This window comes from Camelus ferus, chromosome 27 (assembly GCF_009834535.1).
Source record: "Camelus ferus isolate YT-003-E chromosome 27, BCGSAC_Cfer_1.0, whole genome shotgun sequence".
NCBI lineage: Eukaryota > Metazoa > Chordata > Mammalia > Artiodactyla > Camelidae > Camelus > Camelus ferus.
In genome coordinates, this window is record NC_045722.1 from 25,219,228 (window position 1) to 25,235,580 (window position 16,353).

Genomic DNA, 16,353 nt, shown 5'->3' on the forward strand with positions numbered 1-16,353 from the left:
TGGAAATTTGACACAACATTGTAAAATGATTATAACTCAATAAAAAATGTTAAAAATAAATAAATAAATATAGAAAAAATATGTACCATGCTAACAATAATCAAAAGAAAGCAAGAGTAGCTATATTAATTTCAGCCGGAGCAAACTTCAAAGCAAAGTCAGTTATCAGGGTTAAAAAAGGGCATTAGAAAATGATAAATGGGTCTACTCTCCAAGATACCACCATCCTTAATGTGCATGTCACTAACAACAGAGCATCAAATTACATGAGGCAAACAGTGACAGAACTGCAAGGAAAAATAGATGAATCCACTGTTACAGCTGGAGGCTTCAAAACCCCTCTATCAGGAATGGGCAGATCTAGCAGGCAGAAAATCATTAAGGACACAGAATCAATAGCACCATCACTCAACTGGATGTAACTGACATCTCTGGACTACTTCATCCAACAACAGCAGATTACACATTTTTCCCAAGCTCACATGGAACATTCACCAAGACAGACCCACATTTTGGGCCATAGAACACACCTTAACAAACTCAAAAGAATGTCTACTCTCAGACTACAATGGAATTAAACAGTAACAGAAATATACCTGGAAATCTCAAAACACGTGGAGATTAAAAAACATTTCTAAATAATAAATCAAAGAAAAAAAATCGCAAAAGGAACTAAAAAATATTTTGAACTAATAAACACAACTTATCAAAATTTGTGGGATGCAGTGAGAAAGCAATGTTTAGAGGGAAACTTATAACATTGAATGCATTCATTAGAAAAGATCTAAAATCAATCATCTAAGCCCCACCTAGAAAAAAAGCAAATTACATCCAGAGTAAGCAGAAGAAATAATAAAACAGCAGAAATCAATAGAACTGAAGAAAAGGAAATCAACAGAGAAAAATCAACAAGTCAAAAGCTGGTTCTCCGAACAGATCAATAATAAAATCGGTAATCCTCTAGCCAGGCTGATTAAGGAAATGAGAAGGAACACAAATTACTAACATCAGAAATGAAAGAGGGCACATTGTTACAGATCACATGGGCATTAAAGGAATAATAAAGAAATTACTATAAACAAATCTATGCTCACAAATTTGATCACCTAAATGTATGGACCAATGCCTTGAAAGACAATTTGCCAAAATTCACAAGAAGAAATAGACAACCTGAATAGCCCTGTATCTATTAAAGATATTAAATCAATTTTAAAAATTCTAAAAAATAACCTTCCAAAACAGAAAGCACCACCACCAGATGCGTTCACTGGTGAATTTCACCAAAAATGTAAGGATGAAATTACACCAATTCTCTACAATCTCTTTCAGAGGACATAAGCTATATTGCCAGTCTATGCTAATAAAAGGCTTACCTCTCCTATCAAATGATACAATGCATGTGCAGTACTAAACACAATGGCTTGTCATACAGTAGGTGCTCAAGATGTCAGGTATCATTACACAAGTTGTGTGTGTGTGTGTATAGAGAGAGAGAGAGAGAGAGAGAGAGAGAGAGAGAGAGATGTATATATATTTCATATATAAACAAACTGTTAAGTGTATCAGATCCAATATGATCCCAGAAAATTCTCCTACATTTCTGCAAGGGAACTGAAAGGTAAAAATAAACATTTTACATAAATGTAGTAATTTCATTCTTTCATACAATAGGTATTTACTGACTACCTTTTGTATGGCAGGCACTCTCATGAGGCTTCCATGCTAGTATTAAATAAGCCAGAAAACAAAGAAATCAATATGAAACCAGTAAAATGGTATTAAATCCCATGAAGTACAGTAAGGGGAATGGGGAAGACAGAATACACCCACCCTTTGATGAAAGTTGGTCAAGGAAGGCCTCCCTGATAAGGCATCATTTAAGAGCTCTGAAGCAACTGAGAAAAGAAGCCATGTGGATATCACAGAGGAGGGTCACCGAAAATAGGCACAAGTCTTAAGAACACCAAATGTAAGGGCAAGAGCATAAAGCCAACGTAGACAAAGATGGGCAAGACAAAATGGAAAGGTCACAGAAGTAAAAGGAAGCTCATAAAGGGCCTTGTAGACCTTTTGATTTTACTTTGAAAGAGATGGGAAGCCTTTGAAAGGTTTTGAGCATACATAACCCAGCTTAACTTCCATCTTAAAAAGATAACTCTGGCTGTTACATAGAAAACACATTGTAAGGGGTAAGGATGGAAGCAGCAAGACTACTGGGGAAAAATTTCTTTCTTTTGGCAAAAGATGATAGCTTTAATCAGCAATTGAGAAAGGAGTAGTAGAGGTGGAAATGGTGTCGTCTTTTTTTTTTAAGTTGTTGAATTATCAGTATTTTAAAGGTAGAGTCAATAGGATTAGCTGCTAACATGACTGAGACAAAGAGAAATCAAGGATGCTTCCAAAGTTTTGGATAAACTACAAGATAAAAAAAGAGTTGCTACTGATTAAGATGGCAAAAAAAAAAAGACTACAAGAGAAGTAGAGCTGAGAGGACGAAAAACAAGAGCTCCATTTTATTTTGGATTTACGTCTGAGACTCAGACACACTGGATACCTGAGTGTACAATTCAGACTCATGCCGGAGTTGGAGATGAAACTGAACAAGTGGTCACAGTATATGTGGTAAAGCTCTCACCAAGAAAGAACAGGCAATGGTTGCCTGAAGACTGCATCCTGGGTCATTCCAACATTCAGAAAAAACAGGCTCGCTAAATACTGAATCATAAATCACTTGATACATTTACCCTTGATTCCTTTATTTTAGTTACACACCTGAAAACGTAGTCTAAATGTTAGAGATAAGGTTGAGGAGTAACCATCAAAGCTAAGAAATCTGAAGTTACTAAAAACGGCTTTGAAATCACTAAGAAAATTAAAGAGTCTAAATTAGTATGTGCAAAAAGACTACTAAATGGTAGATATAAATTTAAACAAAGTCCAATACAGGTAGTACATGTAATTGAATACAAAGATCTGGGCTATTGCGTTAGTTCTATTTCTAGGCTAATCTGTAAATTACCACGCAGCTGTTAAAAACTTTGTGTTTTTCTGCACTCTACATAATAAGTAACACTAAAAACTTCAAAAATCAAACAGGTATATTCTTTAATTTTATATAAATTACTATTTAAAATGTACTCAAGGTGTTCCCTAGTTAAAGGATGTCAAATGTAAATGTATCTCAAAGTGCTGGAAAAAAATTATGTTTTAATAAAAGATGTTGCCATTAATCAAATACCCTAGCTAATTCTTAGGTTAAAAACAAGAATCCTTCATTACCTATTTTATAAATCAAGACCCACAAGATCAAGGTAGAACAAATCTTACTAAAAGCACAGCCTGGTCACGATTTCCATAGGTATAGGAATTTGCGAAATTGTGGCAGACATGAAGATTCAGAACTATATTCTCACTACTATGAATAACACTTCAGACACCTCTGCCAAGACAACATGGTGGATCTAATTTTCTGTTTCCTTCTACCTTAACATGGGCAAGTTAAACATATGACAGCTTGCCAAATTCAACCCATGACGTAACACCAGTCTCACCTGGAATCTTGTGACAAATATCCTGTTGTGCCTCACATTCTTGCCATCCCTGGTTTTTACTACAGAAGGTAAGCCTCATCTATCCTTTTCCATTCTTTACTCTGGATTCACCCATCTAATTCACCCACCTATTCCACCGAGATTTCTACAAACACATTTATGATACAGGCTGTCCCGTCTTCAACTGCTGTCTTCAACTGCTTTATATAATGGTTCCTCAACCTCTCAGCCTTCTCTAAAGCTGACCTACCCTCTAAAGCATTTCTTATTTTGCAACCCTTTTATGCGAAGGTTTCACAGACAACTCAAACCATTATCCTTCTAGTTCCTTATATTAAAAATAAACAATGCCCATCCTCCCAAACAAAACAAAACACAACACAACAGAAACACAACTTATACTTTAAAACTCATATTATCTATCTTCTACCTTTCCTCTCTGTACTGGCAAGTTATACCCATATAATAAAGGCCCTGTTATGCCCCAGTTATATTGTTGGCATGGTGACTTTAATGGCCGTGTGCATGATCTATCCCAACACTCTAGCCTCAAAATACTCGACTTTCTTTGCTTAGGAGTCCCTTATCTCCTCTCTATTTCAGCCAATCACTACCTTAGGCATATCAGACACCCAATCCACCTCTGATCATTATCATCTATCCTTTTAAGAGTTTCACTGAACTATCTATTTGACCCATCAGGCTTTCTGTAACCAACACAACACCTTCATCTGGCATCACAACCTTTCCAACAGTGACCATCACCAATGACACATAAATTCAACTACACCCATGTTGACACTCTATGGACACGCCACTTCCCATCTGCTCTAATATCCAGCCCTGAAACAACATGCATCTTCAACTATTAAAAAGTCATTAAACTGCAAGTATGATAAGGTCTCTAACTTGAGCTAGCTACTCAAGTAGCATAAAACTCTCAATAATATTTGGTCCACTTCTTCATCCATTGACTCCAATAACTTTCCAAGTTTTCAGTCTTTTCAAATCCCCTAACCAAATTCTGTGTTCCACAAAAACATTAAAAAATGTTTCTTAAAAAGTTACATGGTCACAAAACTACAATGAAATATCACCTCATTCCCATTAGGATGGCTACTACAAAAAAAAAGGTAATTCCAAGTGTTGATGAAAATGTGGAGAAATTGTAACCGTTGTGCACTGTTGGTTAGAATGTTAAATGGCATAGCCACTGTAGAAAATAATATGGAGGGTCCTCAAAAAATTAAACAGAATTAGCATATGATCCAGCAATCCTACTTCTGGGTATATACCCAAAGAAATGAAAGCAGAGTCTCAAAGGTATTTGTACACTGCAGCATTACTCACAATAGCTCAAACAGTGAAGCAACCCAAGAGTCCATCAACAGATGAATGGATAAAAAAAATAAATGTTACATACATACATACAGATTATTCAGCCCTAAAAAGGAAGAAAATTCTGACACATGCTACAATGTGGATGAACCCTGACATCATGCTACTGAATGAAATAAGTAGCAAAGTAAGTGAAATAAACCAATCACAGAGACAAATACTGCATGGTTCTATTTAAATGAGGTAAGAGTAGTCAAAATCATAGACAGAATGGTGGTTGCCAGGGGGCCGGAGAGAAAGGTGAACGTGGAGTTACTGTTTAATGAGTGTAGTTTTGGTTCTGAAAGATGAAGAGTTATGAGGATGATGGTGGTAATGACTGCACAAAATCCGGATGTACTTGATACCACTAAATAGTACACTTAAAAATGGTAAAGATGGTAAATTTTGTCACCTGTATTTTACCCCAAAAAATAACTGAAAAGGTTACAGGGACACATCAATTTAAGAAACAGATTTTACAGTCATTTCATGGAGATGTACAACGTACATCAGCATTTTAAAGGATTTACACCATTTTCAGGAAAGAAGCCTACATTTCCCAAACTTACTTAATAATCAAACCACATTTTCAAGAACCTAGTATCATCTCAAAGGACACAGAAACAGTGGTGCGGCAGAACTAAATGACTGAGAAAATTGATAATCCAGGCACTAACGACTTTGACTTCCCCACTCTTAGCTACCAACACATTGAACATCGCATATCCATCTTTATCGCCTTCTTCTAGTTTCAGATGAGGGTCTTTGCTCTTATTCAAAAGCAACTCCCTACACGTATATTCTTCATTCCAACCTTACTACCTCAAACAGCTTGCTTCAATAATTACCATCTCTCATATTATCTTAAACTTCTTAATATCTCACAACTAAGCACTGAAGTCTTCTCTATTTCACTTAATGAATATTTTTCTTTAATCCAGAAAACTTTACCTTGAATTCCTAATATACCACTGCCCTTGTTGTTAAGGCTCTCACTGACTGAAATACTTAAGCCCTGGTCACCACATGGTTTCTCTTCAATCATATCTCCCTCCTGCCAAAGTCATTAAAAATATACGTCTAACAAGGTTACTATCTTCTACTTAACAAATTCTTTACTGATTCCCAAATGCCTATGAGAGACAGGCCAAGGCCCTTCATATAGCATGCATGCACTGTGCTGCTTTATAATTTTGCTCATGCTTCTGCCTAGAAGTGCTACCTAACTCCCAGTCACACTTCAAGACTTGACTTAGCCTTCCTTGATCAGCCCTATTTCCCTGCCATCTAGACTGGTTCCTGTTGCAATGGGCACCTGAGTGCCCTGGTCCTCCATTACATTCACGTCCCATCCAAGTGTCCTTTTACCATAACGACTGAAATGATTTGCTTCTGGGTCTTTCACACTGAGTAGACTGTAAATTTCTGTAGTTCAGAAACTAATCTTACGCATCTTTGTATCCACAATACAGCACCTTGTACACAGCAGGCACTTAATAAATGACTGTTACACTGAACTCTTTCCTCCTCTCTCTATTTCCCCAAAACTGCTACGTGAGCAAAAATACTAAGAATCCAGGGGTATGCAGTTATCTTTCCAGACAGAAATCTAGTAATATATTACCAAGATTTAGAGGTATTTATTTGGTATGGAAAATATTAGACATGTGTGTCCTTATCTCTCAGTTTACTTTTTAAAGTATTACTCTCTTTTAACTGGAAAGTATTTTCAAATCATGTGATACCACTTAAAGCATCTAGAGCAACTTACAAGACACCACAGCCTCAATCAAGTCACACTTACATTCGGCTAGCTTCAATGTCGTCAGACTGAGATTCTCCTGATGATCTGTAAAATGCAATTGAGAAAAGTTAAGCAACATATTCCACAGTCCCCAAAGGGGCAGACATGTTATTTCTGGAAGACAAATTTGAAAACGAGATTTAATCTTTAACAGTTTTAAAAGTAATCAAAGACTGACATGAGAAAAAAGTGGTCAGATCAGATTGCTATACAATACATTTATTTTAAGGGCTAGACTAATAAAAACTCAGTTCATTTTTTTAAGGAAAGGAAACTATAAACACTCTTATTTATATACCAACATACAAACCAGTATAATAAATCATAATTGTTCACAAAGTCAAATATTCATAATAAAAACTTACAACTACTGAAACTTTCTACAGCCAAGTATTGGTCATCCACAATATCAAAGGTATTCACTAGTATTCAGTCCCAAATTTTAGATGAGGCATCAGTAAACTACTGCCTGGAATGACAAACTAAGGCCTGGGTCTGCACCTGTTTTGGTAAAGTTGTACTGGCACAGAGCCATGCTCACTCATTTACATACCGTCTACTGAGAGCAGGGCTGAGAAACTCCAACAGAGGGTTGCAGCCCACATCTAAAGTATTTACTATATGGCCCTTTAAGAAAAGCTTGCCAACCTCTGCTCTAGAATAATTCAAATTTAAATCTAATACCCTTAGTGAATTTTGAGACACGTAAATTAGATTTACCATTCTGACCACGATTATCTTGGTTCAATAATGAAATTAGCTTTCCCTGTAAACACACTGGTAGGAGGTACTACATATGTGTCAAAAACTGTACCATCCTGGGGTGTTAAACTTTTACTGTGGATAACTGTGAATTAACTTTAGTTATAAAATGTTGTCAGTTATTTTCTACTATTTTTTAAATATACTGAAGCTATATTAAAAATTCTAAATATGCCTTTTATTTTCATTTTGGAACATGAACTGATTTTGCCTACCCTACTACGCTGTTGAAAAATAAATTCCTGTTACTCTATTCACTTTTATAACCAGCATCAGTCAATATACATTAAGATGAATCAATATAATACTGATTTCTCACACTTTCAATTCACAAAATATTTTTAGAGGTCAAATGGTTAATTTTCAAAATGAAATTACAAGCACTTGATTTCTAAATTTATCACTGACTTGAGACTTCAAATTTTGAACAACTTTAACAAAAGAATCAAAATCAGAGCCACCAGGGGGAAAAAAATCTGTGTTCCATATTTCTAAGCTTTTAAAAAAACTCACTTCTTTATCAGACTTTCAAAATTACCCCTCATTGCAGTGGTCCAAGGACAAGAATGTAAAAAAAAAAAAAAAATTAAAAAGAGTCCAGCAGCTCAAATATTTATTTTGGATCGTCTCTGCAGTATATTTACATTTTCAATTTTGCACAAAATTATATTAGAACTAAAAATTGGGGCATGCTGGAGGTGGCAGTGACTTGGCAGTGACACAAATGCAAAAATTTCACTCCACCCTCTCCCCCAGGGAGCAAGCAAATCACCTTTGTGACACACCTGGTCTCCACCAGCCTTGTGGGTAAGTACCCCAAGATTGCTTCCAAACTTGTATCTCTCAGACAGAAGAGCTAAAAAGTGATGATAACCCCATGTACCAGCTGACTCATTTTTGAAAGTGCGACCCTCCAGCATCAGATGTCATACTGTAAAGGAGGCAGAGCAGGCTGGCAAAACAAAAAATAAACCTGCTGGCACTAAGGGAAGAGAGGCAGATTAGAAGCTTTCAAACACGTAGGCAGCAACTTTCAAAATTAACAGGGAAAGAGAGAGGGGGGAAAAAATGAGGACACAATGACAGGGAAATTAAAACACTACTGCAAAAAGGGAAGACACAAGCAAGAAGGGAAACCAGTCTGAGTCTCAGAAGCACAACATGTAACTACTGTAAAGTTTTGAGATTCTGAAATGGGACAGGTTAAACATATTAAATGGTGACTACATTCTATTTCCCAGTGTCTGTTCCCTAAACAAGAGGCTATGTAAACATTAGCATCAAAATGTCTTCAAATTACTGTAAATATACTATACTATCATTTAATAGTAACAATATTAAAATGAGCTACCAAAAACCACTTATGGTCAGACCAAGTAATTTAAACCAATTCAGTCAACAAGAACAGAAGAGTAAAAAAAGGATTAAAGAGGTATTCCCTTAAAACAATCTATCCTAAACCATGTCTCTAGAACATGGTTAGTTTAAGTTGTTTTCTACTCAAAACGGAAATTGTTTTTCAATCAAGAGAGAAGTGAGTATACACAGAACTAGTGGGAGCACTTACCCTGCAGTGAGTAATAAGTAATAGTACCTGCCAGAATAAATCTCTAGTCACTATGCTTATTGTATTTTGTCCAGAATACTCTAAATAATTTACCAAAGGTTGGTCAGGATTCAAATTCTCAAAATTTTAAAACATCTAACATCTAACAATAGTTTCTAAGCTTTATTTAGCCCCTGAAGAGTCTATTCTTTACTACCAAGCTCTTGAAAGAAAGGATTCAACATACTTGGTAATTTTACCAACTTCAGGACACACAATCAAAGGGGAAAAAACTGAAGAACTGTTAACATAGGGTAACCTAAAGTTTGTCAGAATAACAAACTGGAAAAGAAATTTTACAAATTAAATAATAGGCAAGTAACATTAGAAAATAAAGAATAAATTGTAGGCCTTGATTTAGATCACAGAAAATGTGATCACAAAATACCCACTAATCTGATTACTGCAGCAAGAGCTAGAAAATGAAAATGGAGGCTCACTTCCAGTAATACTAGGTGCAGCTTCTCTAGCCTGCAAGCCACTCCTTTCATCTCCACTCTAACTCTCCTGGACAGAAAAGTGTACTGGTTTTATTACCAAAGTTGTAAAAACTTCTAAAGGAGTGTTTAGTCAAAACTCTAACCACATAAAAGGCACACTTTTAAAGCATACTGACTTTTTTCATAGTTTTTATAAAATGTTCGCAATAAAATGTTTATTTTAAAACTTGAAAATTTTTAGAAATCCTTTCATGTTTATTCATACAGATAGGTCTGGGGGAAAGGCACGAAATACTTTAGGAAAAAGATTAAATGGAGAAACAGGTCAACTCTTAGGTCCACTATTCTTAGCAGTCAGTATTCCTGCCAACTATACATTTTCTTCAATTTTTTTTTTTTTACAGCACATATTTTACAATGACAGCCTTTTAAAGGCTGTAAAATAACATTCAAAATTACCTTTTACAAGCTGTGGCCATTCGGTGACATCAGGGTGATCACAGCTTTGAGTCACTGATTAAAAACAGGTTGTCACACCAGTCTAGCTGCTAACTTGATCTGAGCGTAGGTTTAATAACTCTAATAAATTAAACAAATCTTTAGTTAGAACACTTTAATATATTAACCCAATTCATTGTTCAAAAAATAATCTTCAAAGGTTCCAATTAAGTGTCAATGCAACGTTCATCAGGAGAGTTAATTACAGATATGCTTTTAAGGACTGTTTCCCAGCATTTTTTTTTCCTAAATGATTTCTTCACTTGAGAAAACATGGTAACGATCTCTTGTACTTTTAAGAAGTGTTAAAGTTTACAAAGCCCTTTGGTCAACAGTATCTTAAGTCTTATGACAACTTTGGCTCTACCTAATCAGGGCAGATACTACAAAAATAAATTTTTAAACAAGAAAAAGAAGTGAAAAAAACAAAACCAAACAAAAACTAAAAAACAAAAAACTAAGCAGCCTTAGAGTGATTAATTGACTTGCCCAAGATTTTAGTATTAGTGTTGAAGCCGGGACTAGGACTAAAACCCAGATCTACCAACTTCTAATCCAGAATGAGTGTTTTGTAATTTTATTTAGTTTTGCTACACAGTTTCATGATTTAAATACATGTAAATGAGCAAAGATTTAAAACATGGATTGAGACCCCACAATTATAGCAATAGTTCAAATGGGACAAACAGGGTTTTCCAAGTAGTCAAATGCTTGCTGGAATAGTTAAACACACACATCCCCCCAACACACACATACCCATATAAACACCAAGTCTAGCCCTATCTATTCCACATTTAAGTAGGGTGATCTAACATGAGTCAAAACCCCTTGGGTATGATGAAAACATGTTCTACTCTTTCTTAGTCATAAAATCACTAATGTCCAATTTCACAGAGAATGGTAAAACATGAAAACATTTCCTCCTCCCTCAACCTAGTATCTCCTGATCCCCTTACTTGGCCTTAGCTGAACTTTCCTGACTGCCATGGTGCACATTTATCAGGCATCCTAATCACACTGTAGTTCTGGCAAAGATACACATCTAAAATATCCCAGTATCAAGAGCTCATTTCCTGCAACTATTTTTTCCCTTGATGATTTCCCTACCAAACTATATATAGGTCAAATCTGAAAAGCTAACTAAAGAAAGATAAGAAAGTTAGGAGGCAGAAAAAAAGGACCCTTGATAGTTAACACCTTCCAGGTGGCAACAGACAACCACAGAAGGCGGTTAACAGCATGGATCCAGAACCCAATATAAAATAGCAACATATCCGAGAACCCCAAGTGAAAAGATGAAACATCAATGCTTGAGGCCATACCTCTGCAGCCTATGAACTTGGGCTTCAAATTCAAGTTAAGGGTGAGAGTTGGCCTAAGTATAACTTTAGGGGACTCCAATACAGGCACATTTCATTTTATTGTGCTTTGCAGATACTATGTTTTCTAGAAACTGAAGTTTTGTGGCAACCCTGCATCAAGTAAGGCTACTGACTGCATCTTTCCAGAAGCATCTGCTCACTTCATGTCTCTGTGTCACATTTTGGTAATTCTTGTAATATTTCAAACTTTTTCATCATTATCATATTTGTTACGGTGATCTGTGATCAGTGATTTTTGATGTTACTACTATAGTAACTTGTGAAGGCTCAGATGATGGTTACCATTTTTTAGCAATGAAGTATTTAAAGTATGTACACTGTTTTTGGACACACTTAATGGACTACAGGACAGTGGAAACATAACTTTTACATGCACTGAGAAACCAAGAAATTCATGTGACTAGCTTTATTGCAATATCTGCTTTATTGCAGGGGCCCAGAACCAAATCTGAAATACCTCCGAAGTACACCTGTAAGTGGGATTTATAATCCCTGGAAGAAATAACTCAATTTCCCAGATTTTCCTATCATAGGCACACGCTTCCTAATAAAAAGCTACAACATTCCTGAGGTCATATGGGGAAAAGGTAAGGCGCCCCTGAGATGAACAATGCTCCCTCTGGGGTTCTCATAAGACTAACAGTGTACATAGATTTTAAAAATCCAAACAAGTCTAACTTTCTAACCTAGAAACATAAAGTTAATGAGAAAGTTAAAATACCTTTTAATTAATTAATTGAGAGGAATTAATTCATTAAAGAGTTACATGTATTCTGAAAAGTACTGAGGCAAGTCCTCTCTTTAAGACCTCCTTCAAGACAAGACCTCCAGAGCAAACGGATTCCACAGCCGGTCTGGATTCAAGCCCCTGTTTGGTCACTTACTAGATGGAAAATCTTGGGCAAGTTACTTAACCTCTCTGAGCCTCAATTTCCTCACAGGTAGAACTGAGGTAACAGTAGTATCTACTTCAGAGGGCTGTCATGAGGATGAACAAACATAAATTACTCACAACAGTGTCTGGCACACAGTAAGAGCCCAACAAGTGGAAGCTATAATTAACTCATAGCCTAACAGCCAAACGTGCCCCTCAATCCTCTTACACAGTTATTTTCACTTCTTACGGCACACTATCCTCTTCCAAATTCTTTCAGAATCCCACTTAGATCCCTTGGTCTACTTGGTAGCACAGTGATTTAGCACCTAGCACAATGCTTTAAAAATGGCAGACACCCAAATCTGCTGACTACTTTTGTCATTATTCTAACCAGGACATTAAGATACACATGCAATTTTGAATTCCAAAAAATAAAACAGAAACATACCATATTTCGCCAAACTTCTGAGGAGCTGGTGAATTCTAAAATCAGGCTCTTACAGATTTTTAACCTAAAATACAAAACACCTCACTCAATTTTTTTTCACAGACAACTGGATAAATGACTTTCAAAGATAAAATTTTTTTCTAAAATTTATTATAAAAGCAAATTCATTTGTAATATTTATAAATATCCAAAAACAAGCAACAAACACCCCTCCTGCTGTTGCCAGGATGCATGGGAAGATGGTTAGGCAGGCCCTGCGGCCTAAGCACTGTCAGCTGGCAGAACCACGTTTCCCACTCATCCACAGAGCTTACTGCTCGCTATTTCTTACTCTTCCCTCCCTCCAAAAGGGCTGAAAATATCTGAAAACTGTCTGACTACATGCTTCTAATTCCTTCAGATACCTACCATAATTGAGCTTTTAATTAAATTCCCTTTGCTGAGCATCTGCCATGTTAGGTACATACATGGGCAACTGCCCACTACTTCCTGTGCAGCAGCCTTGGACTCCTTTTGACCTGTGAATCTTAGGTGTCAGGTTGCTGTATTAAAGAAGATGTCTTCAAAGTATGTAGGACAATGCTGCCTGGAGTACAACAGGGCCTCAGTACATGGTGGGATTATTATTTCTTAAATCAAACATTTAATGTATGAAAACTTAACTGATCAAAAACCAAATTCTGAAGATTAAAGCATGCAAATAATCACTGTAAATTCTAACTTATTTGTACACTATGAGAGCATTTCTCAGTTGAACAGGAACTAAAGTCTTAATACATTTCTTTTTACTACATAGGAAGAAACCAAGTCCCCCAAATCAAGAAACCCTCCCAGCATCCTACAGGTTGATGGTAGAAAATGAATACACTGCACATCAGTATTTGTTTAACAAGTTAACAAAGTTTTAAGACCCTAAAGGACTGACTCTCAAGCTCTGTCCTAACACAGGACTACCTGAGGATGCTGTAAAACCAGGTACTTACCTGATATGAACCTCCAGAGACTGTGATCGGTACATAAAATGGGAGTTCATGAATCTGTAGTTTTTAACATACATTTCAGGTGATGTGCAAACCCCAAACTGAGAAACTTTGCCTCAGACTAGGAACACATCATCACAGAAGAAATATACCAAATCCATGAGGATACAGGGTAAGTAACAGAAACTGTAAGCATCAGAAACGTTAGCTGCACTCTGCAAATTTAGCCATCAGCACTCTTATACCAGACCTAGGGCCTTTGTTTTATTCATATCGATGTCCCTCTTCAACAGAAGGCTCAATCTAATAATCTAAGAAGTGTTAAACTAATCACAAGAAATGCCTATACCATCTACATCCACTTGTCCCTCTAACATTTTTCATTTATTCTTGAAGTAATCCATCTGCCTACTCTCACTTTCTCTTCCCTCTCGACACACAAACATGCATGTATTTATTATTGCATCTGTTATGTCCTTTATCTCCTCTCCAATAGCCTACTTCCTTCACCTCCTTCTAACCATAAGTCAAACAATTTCACAGACTACCTTTTCTATCACTTTTTTATTGCGTCCACTCAGCAATCCTGTTCTCCTTTATGCCATGTTTACGGTGTCAAATTTATCTGAAAGCTACTCGCTAAAACTTGTTTTGTATATCTGTAAATTTCACAACTAACGACTATTTCAGTAACTTTCTTGCTTAAATTTTCCTGTCTTTAGGCTCTCATTTTAGTCCATTTTGCAGTCAGACTAAAATTTTTAAATATTGCTTTCATACAGTATTCTCAGCATAATTCTCTCAACACCATTAACTCTTTACTGTGCCATTTCCTCATTCTCCTCCAACTACCAGAAAGACCTGAAAACCATTAGCTCAGATACTAACATACAAAACCTTTCATATACTGGTATTTTCTTGCATAAGTCATCATTCCTGTACATTCCAAATCCTATGGCTCCTTAATCTACTTTATTTCTGCAGCATTTTACACCGCCAACCTCTTCTCACCTCTCCTTGCTTCCATAATGCTGTACGTCCTTGTGTTCTACCTTTGACAGCAAGTAGGTCTTCTGCTAGTTCATCCTCCTACCCCTCATTCATGGCCACTCTCCAAGTTTCTATTACTAGCCCTTTTCCTAACCTAGAAATTTTCTGAGCAATGTCATCATTCATTCCTACAGCACCTCTCTATACTTAGGATCCCCAACTCCACATCATTAAGCTTCTATCTCTTAAGTTATAAGCCTGCTACTTTCAATTACCAATGGTACACCTGCACTTGGATGTTTCATTAACATCTAAGAATCAAACACAATTATTTCCCAAAATACTCCACCCTGAATGTGCCTAAATCTTGTTGTCCTAGTTACAGACTGAAAAAAAATGGTGCCATTCTTTATTTTCTCCCTCTTTATTTTTATTTAGCCTAACCACTGTTATGGGTTGATACCTGTTAACCTTCAAATTCTTAATAGTCATTCATTCAAAGAATGTCTACTAACTAAGACAAATACAGTGTTATATGTCAATTATCTCTCAAGTTTTTAAAAATGTCTACTAGATTTTGAATGCCTACTAAGTGGATGAAAACAGTGATAAAGAAACCAGACACTAATTACTTCCCTCCTCTAAAAAAGAGTAAAAAAAAAAAAAAAAAAAAAAAAAAGGTACCAACAACAACGAAAAGAAATTAGACAATCACTTATCTCCATATGATGGGAGAAATAGGCACAAATACTCAAAACCACAATAAATTAGATAACTGCAATTCACAGTTAAGTGCTGTGAAGAAGAATCAAGATAAGGTAAGTGCATACAGTATTCTGACTTAGCCTAGGAAAAAGGAAAAACGTTCTTCATGAGATAACATAAACTGAGCGTTAAGGCATGAGCAAGGTTTAGCAGGCACACTGAGAAAACCCTTGTGAGGTAACGGTATCACTATTGGTCCAGTCACCCAAACTGAAAATTCTGAGTCATATTCTAAAGAGAACGCCCCCTCTCTTTCCAGTACAACAAACTGTTCACTCAGTGCTATTAATTCTACCTCAGAAATTCCCCCACACTCCAACACTTCCCCCAATAATTCCTTTGCTGGCTTTTAATTGCTTTCAGAGTAACATTTCAGATGAAACTGCACAATCTGGCCAAAACCTGCCAGTCCAGCCTCCTCTCAGACTAGACCACGCTTTTAGAGAACATATTTATCATTCATTTTCACACTTTCATTGCTTAAAAATGTTCACAGAATAAATTCACAGGATAAACATCCTACAAAAGAGGAACATTTTCTCTTAGGTGACTTGCTTTAGGTCAATTTAACTAGTAAATACAAGCTTAGGATTCAAACCCATCTTGTTAGATCGTAAAGGCCATCCTCCTTCCCAAACACTTCTTATACCCAAATCCTGTGAATTCTATCTCTGAAATATTTCTTGCATCCTTCCTCCCCCATGCATACCAACACTGTCATATTATAGATGTAATCTCATTTTCACCTAATTTCCCTTTAACTCTGCTGCCTTCCTAAAATCCCAAATTTGGCCATATCACTCTCATACTCAAAATCTTCTATGCTTTCCCAGTGCCCAAAGGATAAATTTCAAAGTCCTCATAGCACAT

The 16,353-nt window shown here is 36.2% G+C and overlaps 1 protein-coding gene across 6 annotated transcripts in view; it reads right to left on the minus strand.

Annotated features, from left to right (window-relative positions):
- The window catches only part of UBE3A (ubiquitin protein ligase E3A), a 78,732-nt gene that overhangs the window by 40,241 nt on the left and 22,138 nt on the right, over positions 1-16,353 (minus strand). For 2 of the 6 annotated variants that reach the window (XR_004315620.1, XM_032469004.1), the window contains exons 2-4: positions 12,749-12,812; positions 10,003-10,122; positions 6,736-6,780 (exon numbers count right to left, since the gene is read on the minus strand). The exons of 1 other annotated variant lie outside the window; for it this stretch is intronic. Coding sequence is in view for 4 of the 5 variants with exons in the window: in XM_032469004.1 (XP_032324895.1) it covers positions 6,736-6,780; positions 10,003-10,022 (65 nt within the window). In the remaining variant the exon portion in view is untranslated. Of the gene's footprint in view, positions 1-6,735; positions 6,781-8,282; positions 8,450-10,002; positions 10,123-12,748; positions 12,813-16,353 lie in introns of all 6 variants that reach the window. 3 more of the 6 variants (XM_032469006.1, XM_032469005.1, XM_032469007.1) reach the window with 3 other exon arrangements.